The sequence below is a fragment of the Diceros bicornis genome, chromosome 7 (assembly GCF_020826845.1).
Source record: "Diceros bicornis minor isolate mBicDic1 chromosome 7, mDicBic1.mat.cur, whole genome shotgun sequence".
NCBI lineage: Eukaryota > Metazoa > Chordata > Mammalia > Perissodactyla > Rhinocerotidae > Diceros > Diceros bicornis.
Window position 1 is genome coordinate 54,675,281 of NC_080746.1, and position 22,117 is coordinate 54,697,397.

A 22,117-nucleotide genomic window follows, 5' to 3' on the forward strand; every position below is an offset into this window, starting at 1 on the left:
TGGAGGAGGACGGGTCTGGACACTAGAGCACAATCCACAGAGGGGAAGTGACCTGCCTGGATTCGCCAGAAGGGATGGCTGCAGGGTGGGGAACCCCCTCTGTGGCCGCCCCAGGGCCAGTGAAGGGTCATTTCCTTCCGCGTTCAGCCCCGCCGTCACCTCTCCTGTTTGCCCCCCCTAAGTGCAGCGGCGCCGGCAGCGGGGAAATCGTGGCCAGGCCGGATTTCCTCTGCGGACCTGCGCCTCCTAGAGCCACCCGCCCCTCCGGACCCCGTGGGGCCATGACCCGCACGTGCGGCGCCCAGCCGGCCTCGCTCGCACGGCGCTTCCTTAGCGACCCCGCTGCCTCCCCGCCCTTTCATTCCGCCCCCTTCGGCCCGCCCCTTCTCAGCCGGGGTTCCAGCGAAAAGAAGATGCTTCACCCGCTCGCGCGTTCCGCATCAACCGAGTCACACGGGGGCGCGCCGGCCGGCGCTAGGACCCCGCGGCCGGGCCGAGGGGGGCGTGGTGGGGCGGGTCGGCGGGAGAGGTATTTAAATTGGAGCCCGCGCCGCCCCCTCCCGGGTCGGCTCCCGTGGGGCAGCGGAGCGGCCGGCGCCTCCTCGGGCCGGGACCCCGGGGCTGGCGCGGCGGCACCGCGGGGTGGGCAGGTTTGCGCAAAATGTGCCCGGGAGAGGAGCGGCGGCCGCGCTGAGCCAGGTAGGAGCCGCCCCGGGGCGAGGCTGCCCGGCCCCTCGGGGCACCGGCTGTCCCTCCCCCGCGAGCACAGGGCGCGGAGCTGGGCTGCGGCGAGTCCCTCGGGACGCCGGTCCCCCCGCCCCCCAGCAGCCCCCTCCCGCCGCCGCCCCCACTGCGCTCAGGGGTGACCCTCCCTCAGCCCCAGAGGTCTCCCAGGCTCGCGTCTCAGCGGATCTTTCCCGGGAAGGGCGAGGCCGGTGGTCCCATTTGACAGATGGGAATACCAGGGCCGAAAGGCCGGCGCTTGCGGAACGCACGGCTAGTTCGGGGCAGACCAGGATTTGAATCCAGGTCTCGTACCGCCCTCGGACCCGGGCCGCGCGTGGGGCTTCCCAACCCACCGCACCAGAGAGCCTGCCCATCTGCCGGGGGCACCCACCTCTCTCTGAGGGGCTCCAAGCCAGCCTTCTTGGGTGATGAGATGTGAGGGATGTGAGGGTGATGAGATGTGAGCCCACCCCCACCCTGGGCTGCCTGAAATTCCGCCATCACAGCCACATTCCTTTGGGTTAAGGTCTAATTCCCCCGTGGGATGCACATGTCTCCAGAATGGGGCTTGCTCTCTGTGATTCACTGCTGGTGGGAACGTCCACAGCAGCTCTCCCAGGACCCCACTCTGCCAGTGATCCGGGCTGAGAAGAGGGAGAGGAGCACCCCGGAGCCCAGCGCTGTGAGCCTGTCTGCTTGGGTGTGAGTGTGTGTTCGGGGGTGTGGAGGGGATTGGAGGGGGTTACAGAGGGAGAGCTTGGCCTGGGGTAATGGAAACATATGCGTTGGAGGCACACAGACTGGATTCTGATCCCAACTCTGCTATTTACTGCCTGTGTGACTTTGGGTAAGTCACCTCTCTGAGCCTCATTCGACTCATGCACGAAACAAGGAAAATTCTGTAGGGGACGGGCAGCTCAGCACCTGCTGGGGAAACACAGCATTTGGCTTATACAGACCTGGCCCAAATCCCCAAGCACTTAGAAGCTGGGTAACTGTTGGGTCAGTTGCTTCACCTTTCTGAGCCTCAGTTTTCTCATCTGTAAAATGGAAATTATAGTAACTGCTTTATTGGGTTGTTGTGAGAATTAAGTGAGATGATTATAGGTCAAATGAATAGAAGAGTGTCTGACATCCTTATATAGTAGGGATGGGCTTATTATGATAGTAGGCCTTGCCCCCACCCCCATTTCTCTCTCTCTCTCTCTCTCTCTCTCACACACGCGCGCACACACACACACACACACACACACTCTCACACACATGCCCATTCTTTGGCATTTCTCCTCCCAATCAGTCCTGCGATGTCTCCTGCCTCCTCTGGCCTCGGCCACTTATCTGCAGGCCTGGGGCCTCCCTCCTCAGCGTGTCTGGCCTGGGCTGCTCAGCCTTGTGGGTCATTGTCCCAGCTGGGAAAGACAACACGTGTCCGGGCATCCTCAGCTTGATCATCACAATGGTTGGGGGCAGCCAGTGGCAGAATGGAACCAGGCTACTTGCCCTACAGAGGGAACCTGGAGGCACTGAAGGATTAACGGACTCGCCCCAGGGAGCAGGGCTGGTGAGCGTTAGAGTCTGCGTGTGATCCTGGGTCTCAGTGACCTCAGGCCTCCCTGGAGAGCGGGCAGCCCTCAAATGCTACCCACTCTCGGGGCACTGCTGCAGGGTGCCCACAGCTGAGGGGGCCCTGTCTGTCAGATGCCAGGGCAGGGTTCCACGGGCTGCAGGGACAGTCCCTGCTGGATGTGCAGATGCCCACCTTGGGGGTAGAGTGGGATGTAGCAAGCAGAGGAGCGGGGCCCGAGGGCCCCTTTGGGCCGCAGTGCCTTCAGGTTCAGAAGGTGTCCCGGTCCTTCCATGTCCTCACCTCGCACGTGGCACACAGCCCCCTGCAGTGCAGCTTCCGCCCCTAGCTTTGCCGTTTGTTCAGTGAGCACCACTTAATAGACCCCTCTTATCACAGAATGAGAAATAAATTATCAAGAAATGATCGATGCAAGGAAAACAATCAGACATGTGAGGATGTGGGGAAGAGCATTTAGGCGGAGGTCCTGAGGCAGGAGCGCACGTGTTGGACGAATGTGGGGAAAGCTGCAATCGGGCGAGGGAGGGGCGGTAGATGAAGTCAGCGGAGATTGGGTAAGGCCTGGGTTTTATTGGAGGTTTCCAAGCAGGCAGATTCATGGTCTGATGTGTGATTTAGAGACTTCACTCTGGCTGCTGTGAGGGACAGACTGGAGGGTCAGGGGTGAAGCAGAGTGTTGCCGAGGTCGAGGCCCAGGGCGGGGCCTCAGTCTGTGGCCGTGATGCAGGCGGGAGGCAGGCTGATCCTGGGGCTGTTTTTCGGGGACAGCAGACAGAACCCCTGTTGAGGGAAGGAGTATGGCAGGGAGCTGAAGGGAGGGTCAGGGAGAACAGCTGCTCTCACCAGTGTCACTGTGTCACCAACTCCTCGCGTCAATTCTCAGCACCTCCCCGGCCTGCCTGGTGGTGGAGATGGGTCCCAGAGGAGAGTGAACCCCTTCTGCCCTAGAGGTGTGGGGCCAAACCACAGAGTGCTCGGTGCTGTGCTCGCTGGAACCCCGGGGGCTGTGGGAACCTGGAGGAGGGACCATACACAGCCCAGATTTGGGGAACCAGAGAGGCCTTCTTGGAGGTGACATCTAAGCTGAGACCCAAAGGCTGAGGAAGTATTCCACACAAGAGAGGGGAGGAAGTGAAGGTGTGGGCCAGTGAAACAGTGCTCAGAGCACTGAAGGAAATAGGAGGCTTCCAGAACCCCGAGTGGGGAGGGGACAGTGAGAAATGAAGCTGGAGAGAAGAGCTGGTGGGCAGGGCTCGCTCCCTGAGGGCCTTGGAGGCCCCCCGAAGGGTTTCCACTCAATTCTGAGTATGCTTGCTTTCACATGGGCGTGATGTTCTTCTTTTTAAACAGTAGAACAAAATTTCCTGTGAAAGCCCGACCTGTGACGCAGGTGATAGGAGAGCGGCTGTGGGGTGTAGGGGCCCCTGGCACTGAGGGGACACCGTTGCAAAGACACCGCTGTGGCTCTTGCCTGTTTGAGCAAAACAGGAGCTCAGAGCAGCCACCTTCATTTAAAATTCATTGCAAGGAAGCTAGTGGGTTCCAGCAGTAACGACCCAGCCCTCAAAGGTCCTATAAATACCTCTTCTTCTGAAGCATCCTCAGGTCACAATTCAGTGCTCATTGACTGAGCACCTGTGGGAGACCTTATAGTGTAGAAGTTAAGGGCACAGACCCAGGAGGCAGACTTCCTGGGCCTGCCACTTGTTAGCTGTGTGACCCTGGGTATGTTACTTAATCACTCTGAGCCTCTGTTTCCCTGTCTGCAAAATGAGAATGGTAATCATGCAACCAAGTCGTTGAATTATTATGAGGAGTAAATGAGTTAATACACGTAACGTGTCCAGAAGAGTACCCAGTGCATAGTAAGGCTCTGTAAGTGGCATTTTCATAGAATGTCTCGTTTGATCTTTAACAAAACTTGGCGAAGTTGGCATTAACCTCAGAAGAGGAAACTGAGGCTCAGAGAGGTGAAGTGACTTGTACAAGATAACACAGCAGGTAAGTGGAGGAGACAGAGAGAACAGTCAGGTTTGGGTGACTCTGAGTCCAGTGCTCTTGGAGGACTTCATGTGTCCCTCCTTGTTAACGCTCTGTATGTATCATGGTCACTTCTGCGCATTTGTCTCCCCGGTTCCCAGCCCAGAGCCAGATAGGACGAGGCATTCAGTAAAGGTGTGAATGAATCAGTGAGTGAACGAAATTGATGGATTGATCTGTGTTCCTAACACTTGGCCCAGGTCATCAGTGAGGCAGCCCCTAGCAGCACTTGGATCCGACCCCACCGAGGACCTCCGTGGTCCCCCTCAGCCTCACCCCGGCTGCTCATAGAGAGAAGGGCCGGCCCTGCAGGCCTGAGTGTCCCCGTGCTGGAGGTGGCTGCAGTGAAAGTAAAGGGCCTGGCAGCCTGCTCCTGGGGAAGTCCATGTGCAGTGCCGGGCAGGGCAGGGGCGGGCAGGCCTCCTGGCGGGGCTTCCTGTCAGCGCTCCAGGCCCAGCCTTCAAACAATGGCAGGGACTCCAGAATCAGAAAATCAAAAGAAAAAGGGCAAAATAAAAGTCCTGGGTGGGGAGTTGAGGAATTCCGTTTGGGGCCTGAGGAGCTAGGACGGGGGACCTGCTTGTGGCCTGGGTGTAAGTGGAGTCAGAGGCCCGGCTCCCCACCTCACCCCTCCAGTCCTGAGCTTGGTCCCTCTGCCTCTGCTCACCCCCTCCAGGCTGTCTTCCACCAGGTGGAGTCTTTTGAAACCCAGATCTGACCATGTCACCCACTGCTTAAAAACTCTTGCCCAGGAGAACGGCCCAGCTCCTCGGCCTGGCGTGGAGGCCCTTTGTGATGGGCTGCAGCCCCACTTCGCAGCCCCTTCCCAGGGTGCCCCGTTCACCTTTATCCTGGCTGCAGCTGCGGTCTGGGGCTCCCAAGGACAGGCCCAGACAGGAGGGGACGGTGGGGCTGGCGGTGGGAAGGAGCCTGTGGTCTTACGGTGTTCCCCGTTCCTCCCCGCTCTCTGCAGAGCCATGAGCCACCAGATCCTGCTGCTCCTGGCAGTGCTGTCCCTGAGCCTGGCTACCTCCCAGCACCGGGACAAGGTGCCCTGTAAGATGGTAAGAAGCCCTGCCTGGGCCGGGTGAGCACCCGCACCCCAGCTCCCCAGCCCTCGGGTGTCCCACCGCCCCCCACTGGCCGCCGGAGTTAGAGGAGTCAGAAGAGGAAGGGAATGTACCCCATGCATCCAAACCTGGCATTTAATGAGCACCTACTAGAATGTTTCAATACCTTAGTTACTGTGAATCCTGCCAGGCAACTGCCATTATTCCCATTTTACAGAGTTGGCAACAGGCTTGGAGAGGTTGGTGACTTGTCCAACGTCATTCCTCTAGGACCAGTGGGGCCAATATTGGACTCTATTCCCCCAATATGCCCCCAGAGGGCAGTGGGTCCAGCTGAGTGATGTAGAATGTGTATATATGTGGGGAATTTGGGGTGGGCCAGCTGGGAAGGGCTCCTCTGTACTGGGTCCTTCCTGGGGACAGATCCCCTTCCCTAACTGGGCTCCTCGATGTGGGCCTGTCTGCCACATCCCTGCTGGGATGCCTCTCACTCATTACTGCTCAGGTCAACTGCTGCCTCCTCCAGGAAGCCTCCCTTGACCCTCCCAGGCTGCTCCCTTTTCTGGGTTCCTGCAGCCCTATGCTCCCTCCGTCTCAGTCTTGAACACATAGGGTGGTTGGTGAATGGGTCCAAGCCTGTGTCACCTGCCAGACCAAGAACTGCTTGAGAGCAGGGACCAGGTCTGATTCACCTTGTTCTCTTTCCTGCCCCGAGCCAGGGAGACCAGCCCTGAAGTTACTATGACCCTGTGGGGTACAGGGAAAAGGGACCACTTAGGTCCGCGTGTAAGGCTGGGCACTCACTGAGGTCAAGGCCGGAGCTCGGGCTGGGGAAGGGATGGGCTCCCTGGCAGCCCCACTTGGACCTGGAACCAGACACTCATGACACAGGCTGGGCAGCTGCTTCTGGAAGCTGGACGTGCTGGCAGCCAGGGCCCAGCGGGCCTTCCCTGGGGTTTGCAACGTCCTGCTGTTGCCACCTCATTTCTTGCTCCTCAGAACTCTTCTGAGATTCCCAGAACCCAGAATCACAGGCAGAGAAGGCCTCAGACATCACCAATGCAGCCCCTGGGGACACATTCTCCCTGGGGACACAGGCTCAGAGAGGTGAAGGGCCTGGGCCACCCCACAGACAGAGGGGAGCTGGGTGAGCTCTGGATTTGGGGCAAACAAACTCATAGGCAGGAAAGCATTTTTTGAGCTACCGTGGAAGGAGTTATGATGATTTCAAAATAGTAAAAAGAAATTGCCATGTGCTGAGGGCTCAGGGGGTGCCTGCACCCCACTAAGGGCTTTCTCTCATTTTATCCTGCCCAGAACTCCCCTTTTCAGCTCAGGAACCCGAGGCTGAGAGAAGGGATGTGACCCACCAGGGTCATACAAATAGGAAGTAACAGAGCCAGGATTCGGACCCAGCTCCCCCGAGCTTGTGCTGTCCAGTGCCGGGTCATTCTTCCTCCCCTGGGTCCCTTCTGTGTGCAGGTGGTCAAATGGAGTTGGCTGGCGAGTCTTCTTCCCACCCAAAAATATAAATAAATAAAAGCTAGGCAGCGGCATCTTGGCACATCTGAGAGAGTGGGTAGAGGGGCGTCAGAAGAAGCTCTGAACTTGGCTAAGGGCTGATTCCCCCAAGACCCCTCCTTACATGCATCAGTCATGCTGGGGCTCAGAGCACAGGGCACGGTGGGCGCCACAGAAATGGAGTGCCGAGAGCTGCCCTTGCCTTCCAGCTCCTTGTGGCCTGGAGAGCCGGGCAGCCCAGTGCAGCCCTGTCTACCAGCAGCCCCCTCTGGGCCTCTGTGACGGGGACCTGGGCATCTGGGCAGAAAGTGAGTCTTAGGCCCTGGGTGTGGCCAGCTTTGTGTCCTGGCTCAGCTCTCAGGGGCTGCTGCCCCAGGGAGCCTGCAAGTATCAGAGGTGAGATGGGGTGTGGGTTTGCACTGGGGTAACGTGCTCCCCCCATAGCAAATGCTCAGTAACGGTGCTGAAGGCATCAACCTGGGTGCCCGCCCAGCTGAGGGCCCAGAGGTCAGAACTCAGCTGGCACCAGTAGGAAGAGGAACTCACAGTGGTAGTTTTGAGCCCCTGACTATCTGATTTGGGGCAGCCCACCCCCCTGAGCCTCAATTTCCTCAGGGGGTACGATGAGGTGGATAACGCCCAGGAAGATTAAATGGCCTGCCGCGGAGCCGGCGCTCCAGTTAGTGGTCACTGTGCTCGTGTTCGTTTTGCTGTTTCCTCTTTCATCAGAATGGTCCTGGGAGCTGAGGATGGGGAGGAGGAGGCCGTGCCTCGTCGCCCCGGCGGGCACAGAGGTGGTGAGGGAGGAAGGGGCGAGGAGCCAGGCAGGAGCGGCAAGGTGGCCAGGGTCAGTTTCTGGTTTAGTGGGTGCCCAACCACAGCGGTGTCCTCTGAGGAGGGCTGCTCACTGTGCTCATGGAGTTGAAGAGTCACCACATGCCCGGTGGAGGGCCATCCCTTCCTTCCCCCTCCTCACCTTGGCGCTCGAGGGAGGAAGCCGAGAGCTGGGCCAGGCCCAGAACCCCAGGCTGGCGTTCCTGCCCTCCCTGCTCTGCTGCTGACTCACTGTGACCTCGTGCGGGTCACTGCCCTCTTCAGGCTCCGTCTCCCCATCTAGGAAGTGGGTGGGCTGGGCACTTTGGGCTCGAATGATCTTTGACTCTGATCCGAATGTATGGATCATCCCTTTTCTTTCCTTTCGGAAAGGTGATTGACTCCATGCCTCAGGCCTTTACTAAGCCGATGATGTCTGTGACTCTCATTCATTAAAAAAATTTACGGAGCACCTTCTGTGGGCCAGGTCCATGGCATCCACATCCATCATGCCAGTCCCTCTTTGCTCTGAGCTCACGGTCTAGCAGGTCCCCACACAGAGAGTCACATTTCAGGGGGCCAAAGCTATGAGAGAGGAAGCACAGGAGCTGTGAGAGCCCAGAGGAGGCCCCGACCTGCCCAGCAGTCAGGGAAGGCTCCCTGGTGGAGGAGATCCTGGAGCTCAGCATGCAGAGTTCACCATGCAGATCTAGTTGGGAAGGGCATAACCAGCACAGGGAATAGCAAGGAGGAAGCCCAGAGGTGCACATGGGAGGGCTCAATGGGCAGTGGTCAGGTGTGGTCGCTGCATATGGGCTGGGCTTGAATGGGTTGGGAGGAGAGGAGACAGGTCAGCAGGGGCCACAAATAGCCTTGAACCCTGCTGAGGTCCTGGACTTTGCTCTGGAGGGGTTTAAGCAGAGGGCAGCATGGGCAGAGCGGAGTTTTTCAGTAGCTGCCCGGCATTTGGCAGGTGGATGGGTCAGAAGGGGTCGATGGAGACAGAGGCTGGGGCAGGAGGAGGCCGGCCTGAGCTGGGTGGTTGCAGAATTCAGCCCCTTTGCTGGGAAAGGCTGGGGTTCCTGGTATGCTGACTGCATTTGCATGGAAGGAATTCTGGCCCCAGAAGGCACATGTGGTGAAAGGACAAAAGTGGGGCTTTTGGTTATTTAAAGACCTGGGTTCAAAGCCCAGCTCTGCTCCTCACCAGCTGTGTGATCCTGGAGCCTCCCTTACCCTCTCTGAGCTCAGGTTTCTTAAATGGGCATGATCATATTTGATGGGCAGGCTATTGTGAAGATCCAGTGAGACCACGGGTCTGAAAATGCTAAATAAAAATGTAAAATGCTGAGTGGGTACTGGGGAAGGATGAGTTACTTTCTGGATAAGAAACCAGAGTGGTAATGTGACTTGATGGGGCTCACACAGCAAAACCATAGTCTTGTCATCAAAGAAGGTGGCTTAGGACCCTGGCCATTCTTTCCTCTGCCCCCTACCCCTACCCCACCTCCAGGGGCCGATCTGGACCAGACCACGGGAAGCGAAGCTGCTGACGGGGGTGAGGGTGAGGGTGGATAGCAGCAGCAGAAAGGATGTCACATGTGGGGAGTCAGCGAGGAAGGCAAGCTCTGGGACCCGGAGCTCTGCCCCATGGGATGAGGGCTTGCATGAGATCTGCGGAGGAGGAAGCCAAAATAAAAACTGACGACAGGACTGCAAACTGCAATTTTCCCTTTTGGAAACATTTCTAACACCAGTTGGGTAAATTTAATATCTGGGCACACAGAGGGAACCCAGGGTGTGGGACCAGGAGGCCTGGGTCCCAGCTTGGCTGTGCACTGGCTCTAGATCACTCTAGTTGATATACAGCTCAGTGTCCTATAAAAAGGGGTAATAATCAGTACAGGGTATTTTATTAGTTCGTTTGTCCTTATGTCTGTCTATCATCTGTCTGTCTGTCTACCCATCAAAGCTTCCCTGATTCCCTCCCTGTACGTGGGGCCAGAGACAGGGGCAAGGAGCAGGATGGGATCATCCGGATTTGGGGTGACTAGGCGGGGGTAGAGGAACGTCGAGCATCCTGGGAGGCCAGAGGAGAAGCCTAGCCAAGCCTGGTTGGGGCCCAAGTCATCCTTCCGAGAGGAGCATGTCTGGTTCCACCTCCTACTGCACCCACTAATGCCCGCCGCTCTCCCTGCCCTCCCCCTCCCCAGGTGGACAAGGAGGTCTTGTGCCAGGGCCTTGGTCTGCTCCAGGTCCCCTCAGTGCTTCCGCGGGACATTGAGGCCCTCGACCTATCTGGAAACCAGCTGCGGAGCATCCTGGCCTCACCCCTGGGCTTCTACACAGCGCTTCGTCACCTGGACCTGAGCACCAACGAGATCAGCTTCCTCCAGCCAGGTGTCTTCCAGGCCCTGCCCCACCTGGAGCACCTCAACCTGGCCCACAACCGCCTGGCGGTGGGCACCGCGCTGAGCACTGGTGGTCTGGGCCCCCTGCCGCACGTGTTGTCCCTGGACCTGTCTGGGAACAGCCTGTACAGTGGCCTGGTGGAGCGGCTGCTGGGGGAGGCGCCCGCCCTGCGCACCCTCTCGCTGGCGAAGAACAGCCTGACGCGCCTCACCCGCCATAGCTTCGGGGGCACGCCGGCGCTGGAGTGGCTCGACCTGCACAGCAACGTGCTCATGGACATCGAGGATGGCGCTTTCGAGGCCCTGCCCCACCTGGCCCACCTCAATCTCTCCAGGAACTCCCTCACCTGCATCTCCGACTTCAGCCTCCAGCAGCTGCGGGTGCTCGACCTGAGCTGCAACAGCATAGAGGCCTTTCAGACGGCCCTGGAGCCCCAGGCCGAGTACCAGCTCACCTGGCTGGACCTGCGGGAGAACAAGCTGCTCCACTTCCCTGACCTGGCCGCCCTCCCCAGACTCACCTACCTGAATGTGTCCAACAACCTCATCCGGCTCCCCGCGGGGCCGCCCCCGGGCGGCGAGGGCATCCACGCGCCCTCCGAGGGTTGGTCAGCCTTGCCTCTCTTGAACCCCAGCCGGAACACCAGCACCCACACCCTCTCCCAGCTCTTGAATCTGGATTTGAGCTACAATGAGATTGAGCTCATTCCCGAGGGCTTTCTGGAGCGCCTGACCTCCCTGCGCTTCCTGAACCTCAGCCGAAACTGCTTGCGGGCCTTCGAGGCCCGGCGTGCGGGCTCCCTGCCCTGCCTTGTGCTCCTGGACGTCAGCCACAATGCGCTGGAGATGCTGGAGTTGGGCACCAGCGCCCTGGGGTCTCTGCGGATGCTGCTTCTGCAGGACAATGCCCTCCGGGACCTACCGCCATACACCTTTGCCAGCCTGGTCAGCCTGCAGAGGCTCAACCTGCAGGGGAATCGAGTCAGCCCCTGTGGGGGCCCCGGTGAGCCTGGACCCTCGGGCTGTGTGGCCTTCTCTGGCATCTCCTCCCTCCGCATCCTGAACCTAGTGGACAATGAGATGGAGACACTCCGGGCAGGTGCCTTCCTCCACACGCCACTTACCGAGCTGGACCTCTCCGCCAACCCTGGGCTGGATGTGGCCGTAGGGGCCTTGGCAGGCCTGGAGGCCTCCTTGGAGGTCCTGGCCCTGCAGGGCAATGGGCTGGCCGTCCTGCAGGTGGATCTGCCCTGCTTCAGCTGCCTCAAGTGGCTCAATCTCGCCGAGAACCGCCTGAGCCGCCTGCCTGCCTGGACGCAGGCGGTGTCCCTGGAGGTGCTGGACCTGAGGAACAACAGCTTCAGCCTCCTGCCGGGCAGTGCCATGGGCGGCCTGGAGACCAGCCTGCGGCGCCTCTACCTGCAGGGGAATCCACTCAGCTGCTGCGGCAACGGCTGGCTGGCCTCCCAGCTGCACCAGGGCCGCGTGGACGTGGACGCCACCCAGGACCTGATCTGCCGCTTTGGCTCCCAGGAGGAGGTGGCCCTGAGCCACGTGCGTCCCGAGGACTGTGAGAAGGGGGGGCTCAAGACCGTCACCCTCATCATCATCCTCACCTTCACCCTGGTCTCTGCCATCCTCCTCACCACTCTGGCCACCTATTGCTGTGTCCGCCGGCAGAAGTTCAACCAGCAGTACAAAGCCTAGAGAAGACGGGGGCTGCAGAACAGCTCAGTCCGGAGACCCTTTGAGGTCAGTGGGGGAGCTGGAGAAGGGTGGGGACTGACCCAAGGTCACACAGTGAGCCGGGGTCCGAGAACCCTGGTCTCTGAATCCCAGCCCAGGTTTCCTTTCTCTGCATCCTGCTGCATCAGTAAGTGACCCACTTTCCAGGCCGCACATGGGGTCCAGCTGTGGAAGCCGGAAGTTGGGCAGTTCCAGGACTGACAGAGAATAAGTTTGACCCATCGGATCAACAAACATTCGCCAGGCGTCTGTTTTGTGCCACACCCTGCTCTGGCACTGGGGACACCGGTGAATGAGACACAGCTGTGCCCTCAGGCATCTCCTGGTCTGGGTGGGGAGGTGGTCGCAGAGCCGTGCAGTGACCACACAGTGTGGGGGCCTGGGGTTCCGAAGCCCTGCAGCCCTCGCTGGCTGAGTGTGGACAGTCCTGCCCTCGGCCAGGCCAGGGCGAGGGAGGGGCAAGACGAAGAGCATTTGTCTGAGACGTCTCCAAGCAGACTGTTTGTCACATCTTTTGATAATGACTTTCAGCTTCACTGGAACATGAGGAGCTTGTGACCGGAAGTGAGCTGGAGCCACATGAGTACGTCTTGGATCCAGCGCTGTTTGGCGGGCTCTGGCGGGGCCTGGTTAAGAGGCTGTTGCCCTGGGCTCTGGCCCAGGGCTGGACCATTCCGTTTCCTGCTCTGGACAGGCTCTTTCCCTAGCTGGCACGCTCGTGTGGCACACACTGGCCCAAATACTGCCCTAGCCCCCCACCCTCTGCCCGGGCCCCCTGCTCCATCCCAGCCCCACCCTTGCTGGCAAGCCATGAGTTAGAACCCTGGGAATCTGCTTCTGTTTTGCACGAGGCTTGGCAGCTGTAACAAACCCAAGCCTGCATCTGCCTCTTTATGGGAACCCTCTGAGGTTGGTATTTTATCCCATTTTATAAAAGAGGCTCCAAGTCTCCCTCTAGGGTCTCCCAGCTCAGAAATGCCAGAACTGAGATTCAGACCCACATCCTCCTGACTCCAGGGCCTGAGCTTTGTCCCTGTGGGGGCTGCAGGCTGTTAGGTGGACAGGAAGTGGTCCCACATGGGCAGAACGGGGCCCGGGAGCATCCCCACCCACTCCTCTCCCTCCTCTCTCCCAGGCAGGCAGAGAGCAGACAGGCAGCCACAGGCTGTCTGCTCCTTCTCTGCCTCAGTTTCCCTTGTTCCCTCCTTTGCAGACTGGTGCGGGTCTCCTTTTTCTCTTCTTGCTCTTGCATTCCCTCATTCCATCTCCCTCCATTGAGCAGAACCTGGAGCTTGAGACCACTGAGTCCAACCGCCCCATTGTACAGATAGGGAAACTGAGGCTGGTGGAGAGAGTGGGCCTTGCTCAGGACTGCACAAGTCAGTGGCAGAGCCTGTGAAAAAAGTGGATTCAGACCTCACTGGGGGGCGTGTGGTGGCACTGGTGGTTGGACCTGAGTGGTTTCCTTCTCTCTCAGCTGTCACATCCCAAGAGGACGCTGGCTGCAAATGCTCTTTCTGGTCCTCATCATGCAGAGATTTTTTTTCCCCCTAGAAAAATGGGTAGAGAAACCCATCCAGATATAACCCCATGTCCCTCGTTCCTGTGGAATCATGGGCTGTCCTGGAAGAAGGGAGGCCCTGGGATGAGCCCAGACCCTGCGTGACTGTCTCCCTCTCTTACCTGGGCTTGGCCTTTGGTCTGGCTCACGATGGTGCTCGGTAAAGTGGGAGACGGTGAAAACGCCCCTCTCTCCACCCCGTTTTACAGATGAGGAAACTGAGGCCCAGAGAGGGTAGAGGACTCAGGGAGTCAAAGGCCAAGCTGGGGCTGGAACCTGGTGTCCTGGCCCCAGCTGGGGCACCAAGTGGTATGTGGTGGATCCAGTCCCATTGGGATCACGCCCGTAGGTGCCCACCGTGCACAGACACTCTTCCTCAGGCCTGGAGGGCAAGGTGTGGCCCCTTCAGGCCTGATCTTTGAAAACACTACACAATGCTGCTCTCACCTTCCAGGAGCCAGGCCCACCCAGGCCTCGCACCGGCTCTTTGTATAACCCACATGAATGTATTAAAAAATGATTTTGGAGAAACAGCGCGGCCTGCCAGCCTCCTCCTTGCTGCGGGTAGTGGGCATCACTGCGTGCCCTTGAACGCTGCCCTCCTCTGCTTCCCTTACAGCCTTTGAATCCTCAGGGCAAACCTCTGGGGAGACAGGCTGGGGACCGTTGGGTGGGAGACTGAGGCTCTGTGTCGTCACCACCCTGGACCTCAGGGCCTCAGCCCTCGTCACATATCCTGCCATGCTCTGTCCCCTCACACTTAACAGACCCTGCTCCCCACCCCCGCCACGGAGAAAGTGGTGGCTTTCCACAGGAACACGGTGGTGGCTTTCCTTCCTCTGAGGCTCCCTGTTCTCGCCCTTTCTCTGTGCTCACTCCTCTGCCGGCTCTGTCCCTCCCTCCCTCAGGGTCCTCGTCCCCTCCTCTCTCATTCGCTCCCTCACTCTCCTCTCTTTTCAGCCCCTCCTCTCTATTCCCTTCTTCCTCTCAGACTTCAGTGGCACTGCAGTCTTGCCCATCGCGAAAATAGTAGAGACCCTTAAACCACTTTTCCCTTCCTTCTCCTACTTCGTGGGTAAACTTTTTGGTAAAGTAGCTTTCCCTCCCTCCCCTCTGTTCTCAACCCACCCCAGGCTGCCTTCAGCACCTCCTGCACCAGCGCCCGCACTGCCCTGGCTGAGGTCACCGAGGGTGACCTCTGCCAAACTCAGAGCACTTTTCATACCACGCCTTCTTGACCCCTCAGCTGTGGGGGTCCCCTCACCCTGTCCTCCCTGTCACCCACACCCTCCCATCAGCACACTCTCCCCGGCACCTAGAACCCCCCACACGTGGTTTTCGCTTCCTCTCAGGCCACTCCTTTTCAGGCTCTGCTGTGTGCTCCTCTTCCTTGAGCCATCTGAATGGCCATCCCCAGGACTCCGTCCCAGACCCTCCTCCCCCCGAAAATGTCATCACCCTCTTGCTGTAGCCACCCCATTGCTCTGAGGATGCCCACGGCTCTGTCTCCAGCCCCTCCTGAGCACCCAGGCCTGATACCCAGAACCCTCCCCTGCCACCCACCAGCTAGAGAGCTAAAGGTCCCCTAGGGGCTGGAGAATTGACAGCGGCTGGGCTGCAGTACAAGGTTGAACTTGGAAGAAGAGCAGAAGGGGCCAGCAGAAGAGTGTTCCTGGTTCCTGGAAAGGAGTTGGAGGGTGAGGGCATGGGCTGTGGGGTCTGGGGGTGGGAACAAGAGCCCCCTCACTGGTAGTGGGGGTTGGGGGCAGACGAGGGGCTCTGAGGCAGAGTCTAGAGGCAGGGATGGTCGCCCCCGCCTCCCCACCCCCACTGTGTAGCCCCCTGTGCTTGTGCTCGTGTGGCCCCGCCTCCCCTTCTCAGCTGCTGGACACCCAGACACTGCCCCCTCCGCAGGTGCCCACCTTCTCCTCCCCGCTCCTTTCCCCCAAGTTCCAGTGCACTAATGCTCTGCCTTCCCCACCCCCAAGCATCCTGGAGATTTCTGCAACCCAGCGTCTCTGGGCTGTGACCTGTCACCTCCCAGTTCCTGCTCCCAGCTCCTACTCCTCAAAGGAAAATTTTAAATGCCTATTTCACGGATGGGACTGGGGGGGTGAGAGGGCACATGACTCCACACCCTGGCACACGGTAGGTGCTCAGGGAGGGCAGGAGCATGGGCTGAGTTCAGCCCAGGCTCTGTGAACCTCCAATCCAGCTGGGAGCCCGCCAGGCCCCTGACCCCTCTTCCTGGAAAACAGGGGAGCTTGCTCACCTGGCCAAGACCCCCAGTGAGGCAGAAATTCCTGTTTTCAGCCAAACGTGGACACAGCTGCCAACTAGGTCATCAGAGCATCCGGCAAGTTCTAGGAGGAGGGGAGGCCCTCACCCGCCCCCTGTCACAGACAGCCTGTGGTGCCAGGCCACTAGGCTTATTCAGTTCAGAGCACTGCTACGGCGACACAGGAGGCACGGGTCCTGGCAGGAGCCAGGCTGGCAGGCTGGGCAGGAGGGGAGGAAGGCAGCACATATGGCCCACCGGCTGCCTCACCCTCTCAGTGCCCTGTGCTGGCACATCCCCCAGGGACCCAGGATGCCCTGTCTGCTTTCTGTGCCCCTGTCCTTTAGGCAGCTCACAGGCCCTGCTAGTCTGGGTCCCTGCAGCCCTCCAGGACCATCTCTCTGGCCGCCTCCCACCTTGTATTCAGAGCTGAGAATTATTGAGCACTTCCATGCACTGGCCTCCTGACTGTCCCCAACACCGGGCTCTCTCCCACCTCCTCCACATGAAATGTCTCCACCCTGACCCCCTGCCAAACTCCTCCTTTTCCAGCCCTGCCCACATCACCGCCTCTAGGGAGACTGCCCTGATTTCCCTCCTCCAGCTGCTCACAGTGCCCTCAGCACAGCATCTGGATATCTGCCTGATCCGCCGCCACGGGTGGAGGTCCTACCTCGTGTCATTTCTGTGTCCTCAGGGCCCCTGAGCCAACACAGAAGGTGAGTTCAGAAAAGGTTTCCTGAATGGCCAGCCCCTCCCCTCCAGGACTTAAAAACTTGTGGGGATTAAGACCAGCCCTCAGACGGAGAATGGGTGACAGGCTTCTCAGACAGACCCAGGGACACAGAGGACACAGGGGGATGCAGGACGTGGGCTTCCCAGGGGCAGCAGTGGCCAGTGGCAAGGCAAAGCGAGAATCTTCTTCACCACCCTCCATCTCCCTCCACTTTTTGCCTCTAAGACCTTGTCTTCCCTTCTCCTGCCTCCTACCACTCTTCTCTCCTCCCCGCCATCTCACTGAAGCAGTTGGGGCTGTGGTGGCTGAGAGCAGGGAGGGGCGGAGGCCGAGCTGTTTATAGGACCTGGAGCGGCTCCATCCATCAGCTCTGTTTGGAGCTGCAGACCAAGCACAATAAATACCTTGGCTCCTCCCCAGCTGTGCTTTCCCTGAACTTGGCCATTCGAACTCCAAATCTCTCTGGCCTGCTGGTTCTCAGGACCCAGCTCCCACCCCACCCTCCCACCTCCCACCAAGCTGCCCTGGAGAGAGCCCTGCCTCTGGGACCAGAAACGCGGGGCTGAGTCTGGGCTCTGCCACTGCTTTGCTTTGGGAGCGAGGGCAAGTCAGGCCACTTGTCTGTGCCTCCATTTCCCCGTCCGTAAAATAGAGTCGTAATCAATGCCCCGCAAACGTACAGCGCTGTTCGTATGTTAGATCAGAGCGGCTTGAGCATCCGCTCTGTGCTAGGCCCTGGGCCCTGCGGGATCTCTGGGAACAGTCAGACAGAACCTCTGCCTATTGGTGGAGGGAGGGGCCACAGCACAGCACAGGCAGGAAGTGGTCAGCGCCACGAGGGAGGTCCAGATTTGTGCTCGGCGTTTGTTTGCAGCAGGGAGCAGCCCTTCCAGCTGGAGGAGTGAGGGGAGACTTCGAGGACATCTGGGCTGGCCCTGCAAGGAAGGGTAGGATTTCAACATGTGGAGAAGAGGAGAGGCTCCTCCAGACAGAGCAAATGGTTCGGCTGGAGCCCGAGTCGGGCACTGGGAAGAGGCGGGCCTGGGGGGTGGGCAGAGAGGAGTCTGCCTATGCCCAGCCTCCACCGCATCACTCCTGACTTTATCCTCTCTGATCCTTCAGCACCTTCTGCTCTGACTTTCCAGGCTTCTGGAATCTTTCTTCCTTCCCTGGAGAGCTTCGGACTCACCCAGCTCTCCCAAGTTGTGGATGCATTCCCGGAATTCTGCAGTCATGTCCCCACCCCTGCCTCCCCTCAAAAAGCCACCCTAGAAACTGGAAGACTTAGATCAGGGGTAAAGCCAATAGCACATGTTTCTAGAATGAATAACGGAATGAAGGAAAGAATAAAAGAGCAAGTCAATGAAAAAGAGAATAAGTGAGTAAGTAAATCACTGAATTCAACCAATATTCCTTAAGCCCCTGCTACACCCCGTGCTAGATGCTACATCCCTCCCCTTGTGGTACTCAGTGTTTACTGGGGGAAATAGATATTAAACACACACACACACACACACACAAATAAAGACAAAATGGCAAATTGTGATGAGTACTACGAGAGGAAATAATTGAGATGGGCAGACTCAGAGAAGTCCTCTCCAAGGGCATGATCTGTAAGCTAAGACTGAAGGACTTAAGTGAGGGAATTAATATTCCTCCGAGCCTCTTCCCCTCGCTCCTATGAATTTGACGAAATGCCTGGGGAGAGCAAGATCCGCGCTCTGGAGCCCGAGGTCCATTTTCATACACTGAAAGCAGCCCATACACTGGGGCCCTCCCAGCTTTCCCTCCCCCCAGTGCCGTGGCTGCCCCATTCTAGAAGCATGGGGAAAAATATGGAAGACTACATATAGGGTGGTGGAGGGATCACTGAGGGAAGGGTCCCAGGAGTCAAGCATTGTGGGGGTAGGGGGCAAGCTAGGCTGCAGAGTAAGAGTCCAGTTCCAAAGGCCCCTGCTTTATCATTTTTTTAGAGGGGAGGGGGTAGGATGGGCTTGGCTCCCTCCTCCATCCCTGCATGCACATGTCAGCTTGCACCCTCCTCTTTCATCCTAGGTAACTTATTAACATTCTCATATCTAACCTTCTGTATGTTTTCTCCATAATCAAGCAATCTTTGAAGACACATTTAAATTATATGCAAATACACATATGCATGTATCATTATTTTATAAAAATGGGATCATATCATATACATTTTCCTGCATCTTGCTTTTCTTATTCAACAATACTTCAAGGAGATCCCCCTAAACAAACTGATGTTGCTCTGATTCATTGACAGTCCATAAAATTCCAGAGGGTGACTATTCCATAGTTTCTTCAGCCATTCACCAATTGATGGACATCCACTTTATTCTCTTTTCCTGCAATGATGAGCATGCTGTAAAAGCATCCTTGTCCATATGCCCGTCATCTCTGGCCGTTGTATGTCTGTCAGATAAGCACTTACAACTGAGATTCTCCATCAATGGATACATGTTCGATATAATTTTAATAAGGCTTACTTTTCAAAAAGATAGTCACGTCTCACAGTTCCACAAACACCTTATGAGAGTATCTTTTCCTGTGCTTCCCTGCCAGAAATGCAGGTGACAGCGACAGGTATAAAGAGGCCCCTCATTTTTCCTATAAATCGCATTTCCCTGCTGCTGCATCTGAGCAGCCTGTCATTTGCTCATTGGCCATTTGGGTTGACGCTCCCTTGAACTGCCCATTTTTGTCCTCTGCCCGTTTTTCTGTTATCTTTTCCTCGTCAATTGTGAAACCTCATTGTACATTGTAGTTATTGAACTTCCTTTAGCATTTTTATAACAAATGTCTTCCAAATCTGTCGTTTGTCTGTCGACTCTGCTTATGTCTCTGTGCCCGACAATGCCTTTCAGGGCCTCCCTTCCCTTTCTAGCTTCTCAATCTGATTGTTTCCCTCAGATCGCTCATGTGGTCTCCCAAATTTTCCTCTTCTTTTTTTTCTTGTTTTCTTTTTTACATTTAAATCTTTAAGTAATCTGAAATGTATTTTTGATTATGAAGTTGGATAATGGTCAAATTTTATTTGATTCCAGATGGACAGTAATTGTGCCAGTGTCATTTATTAAATAATTAAAAGTTAACTCTGTCAAATATGAAATTCTGATATATATTTGGTATCTATTTCTGGATTTCCTGTTCTGTGTGTTTCACTGATCTATTTTTCTACTCCCACACCAATACTCTAGTGATTGGTTTTAGAGTTTGTTCTGATGTGTATAAGGCAAGGCCTCTTGCATCGTTAATATTTTCCATAACTTTTTGGCTATTCTTAGGCATTTATTCTTCCATATAAACATTTCACTTCATTTGGAATAGATTTGGGGAGTTTTGACATTTCTATGACATTAAATCTTCTCATCCTAGAGCATGGTATATCTTTCCATTTGTTCAGATCTTGTGTTCAATCCTTCCACAAGATTGTATAGTTTTCCTCATATGGGCCCTATGTCTTTCTCGTTATATTTATTCCTAACTATTTTGTACTTTTTGTCAATATTGTAAATGGAGTATTTTTTCTATTTCCACTTTTACATGTTTATTGTCAAAATAGGGAAAAATGATGGGTTTTTATATATTTATCTTGTATCCAATAACATTATCAATTTTTCCTACTCATTCAAAGAGGTTTTTTTGTTTGTTTCTTTTGTTTTTGCATTTGTTTTTGGTTTTTGTTTCTCTGCGAGAGGCTCTTGGGTTTTCTAGGTATACGATCATTTAATGACGTCACGGTTCTGGCAGCTCCCTTGATGCCCTCACCACAGCAGTGTCTGCCTCCAGCCAGGCCTCTCCTCACCTGGCCTGCAGCCAAGTTGCAGGGACCCACACTGCCCACCACAGAGCTCCTTCTCCTATGTCTTCTCTTCCGGCTCCAAACCCCTGTCTCCCTGGTTTGCAGGAGCAGAGTGAGGGTGAGGGTGGAGGGCCTCAGAATCCCTGCTGCTTTGTTCCACAGAGTGAATTTATTCCCGCCTAACTGGAATTCCCTGCTCCTCCTAGAGCAAAGGTTGAAAACTGGTGGCCTGTGGGCCAGATTTAGCTTTCAGGCTTGCTTTAGTTGGCCCACACAGTGGTACATAGAAATCTGGTTTAATTGCCAACATTTAAAAATTGGAAGAGTTGTTTTTTATGGGAACATGGAAAAATCAGGATTTCTGATTTTTCGTAAAATTCTGGACAGTCTGAGAACCTGGGCCCCCAGCCCACAGAACAATGAGTGGCAAGAGCTGTGAAATTGCATCTCCCACCCAGACTGTGGGCTCCTCAAGGGCAGCGAGCCATCCCATCCCCTCTGTACCCCAGCACCTGACACAGGGCTTCAGGCAGGGGTCACGAAAGTGTAATTCCTTATGTATCATGTACAAGTTTCAAGGACTCGTGCATTCAGAGTCCCATACAGTAAAGGTTCTGACCTTTATTGCGCCACAGACCCCTTGGCAGTCTGATGAAGCCTATGGACCCCTTCTCAGAATAAGGTTTTTAAATTCATAGAACAAAAAATATACATGATTACAAAGGAAATCTATTCTATTGAATGCAGTTATCAAAATATTAAAAAATAATTGTGATTAATATGTATTTTTTATTAACACATTAAATAGTGAGATCTAGTAGCAGGTATAACAACTACTGTGATTTTGAAGCACTGATGAGCATGAATAATATCTTGAGAGATCTACAACAATGGTAACAAGGCATGGAAATGTCTGTAATTTCTGTTGGGGACAGGACTGCTAATGTCACAGGTACTGCCAAGACCCTGGGGATCTGCAGCCTATGTTCATGTGGGAAAGAGCTGTTACATTTCAATCAGAGGCTAATGATGAAAATAAAGATGTAATTCTTTTTCTCATCCAAGTTCACAGACCCTAGAAATTCTACCCGTGGATCCCCTGGACCTCAGGTCAAGACCCCTGCTTTGGGAAACGGTGCTAACGGCATACACCTGGGCCACAATAACAGAGAAACAGTCCCATGGAAATGACCCAGTCTTGAGTGTTCTCCATCAGGGCAGGGTTGGAGTATAAATTAGGTCACTTTTCTGGAGGGCTTTTTGGCAATTTATTCCAAGAATCTTAAAAATGTGCATCTCCTTTAGCCCTGCAATTCTGTTCCTGGGAGTTTATCCTAAGGAAACAGAGAAGTAGCCAAAGGAAAACTGAGGGTGAGGATGTTTATCACTGCCGAGGGCACAGCCAGCTTTTGCGGAGCCTGATGCTTATACAATGTAGAGGGCCCCCAGTACAAAAAGAAGACAAAATCATGAGTATAAAATTGCTAGGCTCTGGGACCGGCCCGGTGGCACAGTAGTTGGGTTTGCGTGCTCCACTTTGGTGGCCCAGGGTTCACAGGTTCGGATCCCAGGTGCAGACCTACACCACTCATCAAGCTATGCTGTGGTGGCATCCCATATACAAAACAGAGGAAGACTGGCACAGATGTTAGTGCAGTGCCAATCTTCCTCAAGCAAAAAGAGGAAGATTGGCAATAGACGTTAGCTCAGGGCCAACCTTCCTCACCAAAAAAATAAAAAATTTGCTCGACCCCTCCTGGGCATGTGGAAAGGTCCTGAGCAAGTGAGGGACCCTGCAGCTAAAGCTTCA

General features: G+C 55.9%; 1 protein-coding gene across 1 annotated transcript; it reads left to right on the forward strand.

Annotated features, from left to right (window-relative positions):
* The first annotated feature begins 611 nt into the window (after positions 1-611).
* Positions 612-14,006, forward strand: LRRC32 (leucine rich repeat containing 32). The gene is made up of 3 exons (XM_058545561.1): positions 612-699; positions 5,325-5,415; positions 9,969-14,006. Exons 2-3 carry the CDS (start codon positions 5,329-5,331, stop codon positions 11,871-11,873), a joined length of 1,992 nt encoding a protein of 663 aa, XP_058401544.1. The 5' UTR covers positions 612-699; positions 5,325-5,328; the 3' UTR covers positions 11,874-14,006.
* Positions 14,007-22,117: the final 8,111 nt, after the last annotated feature.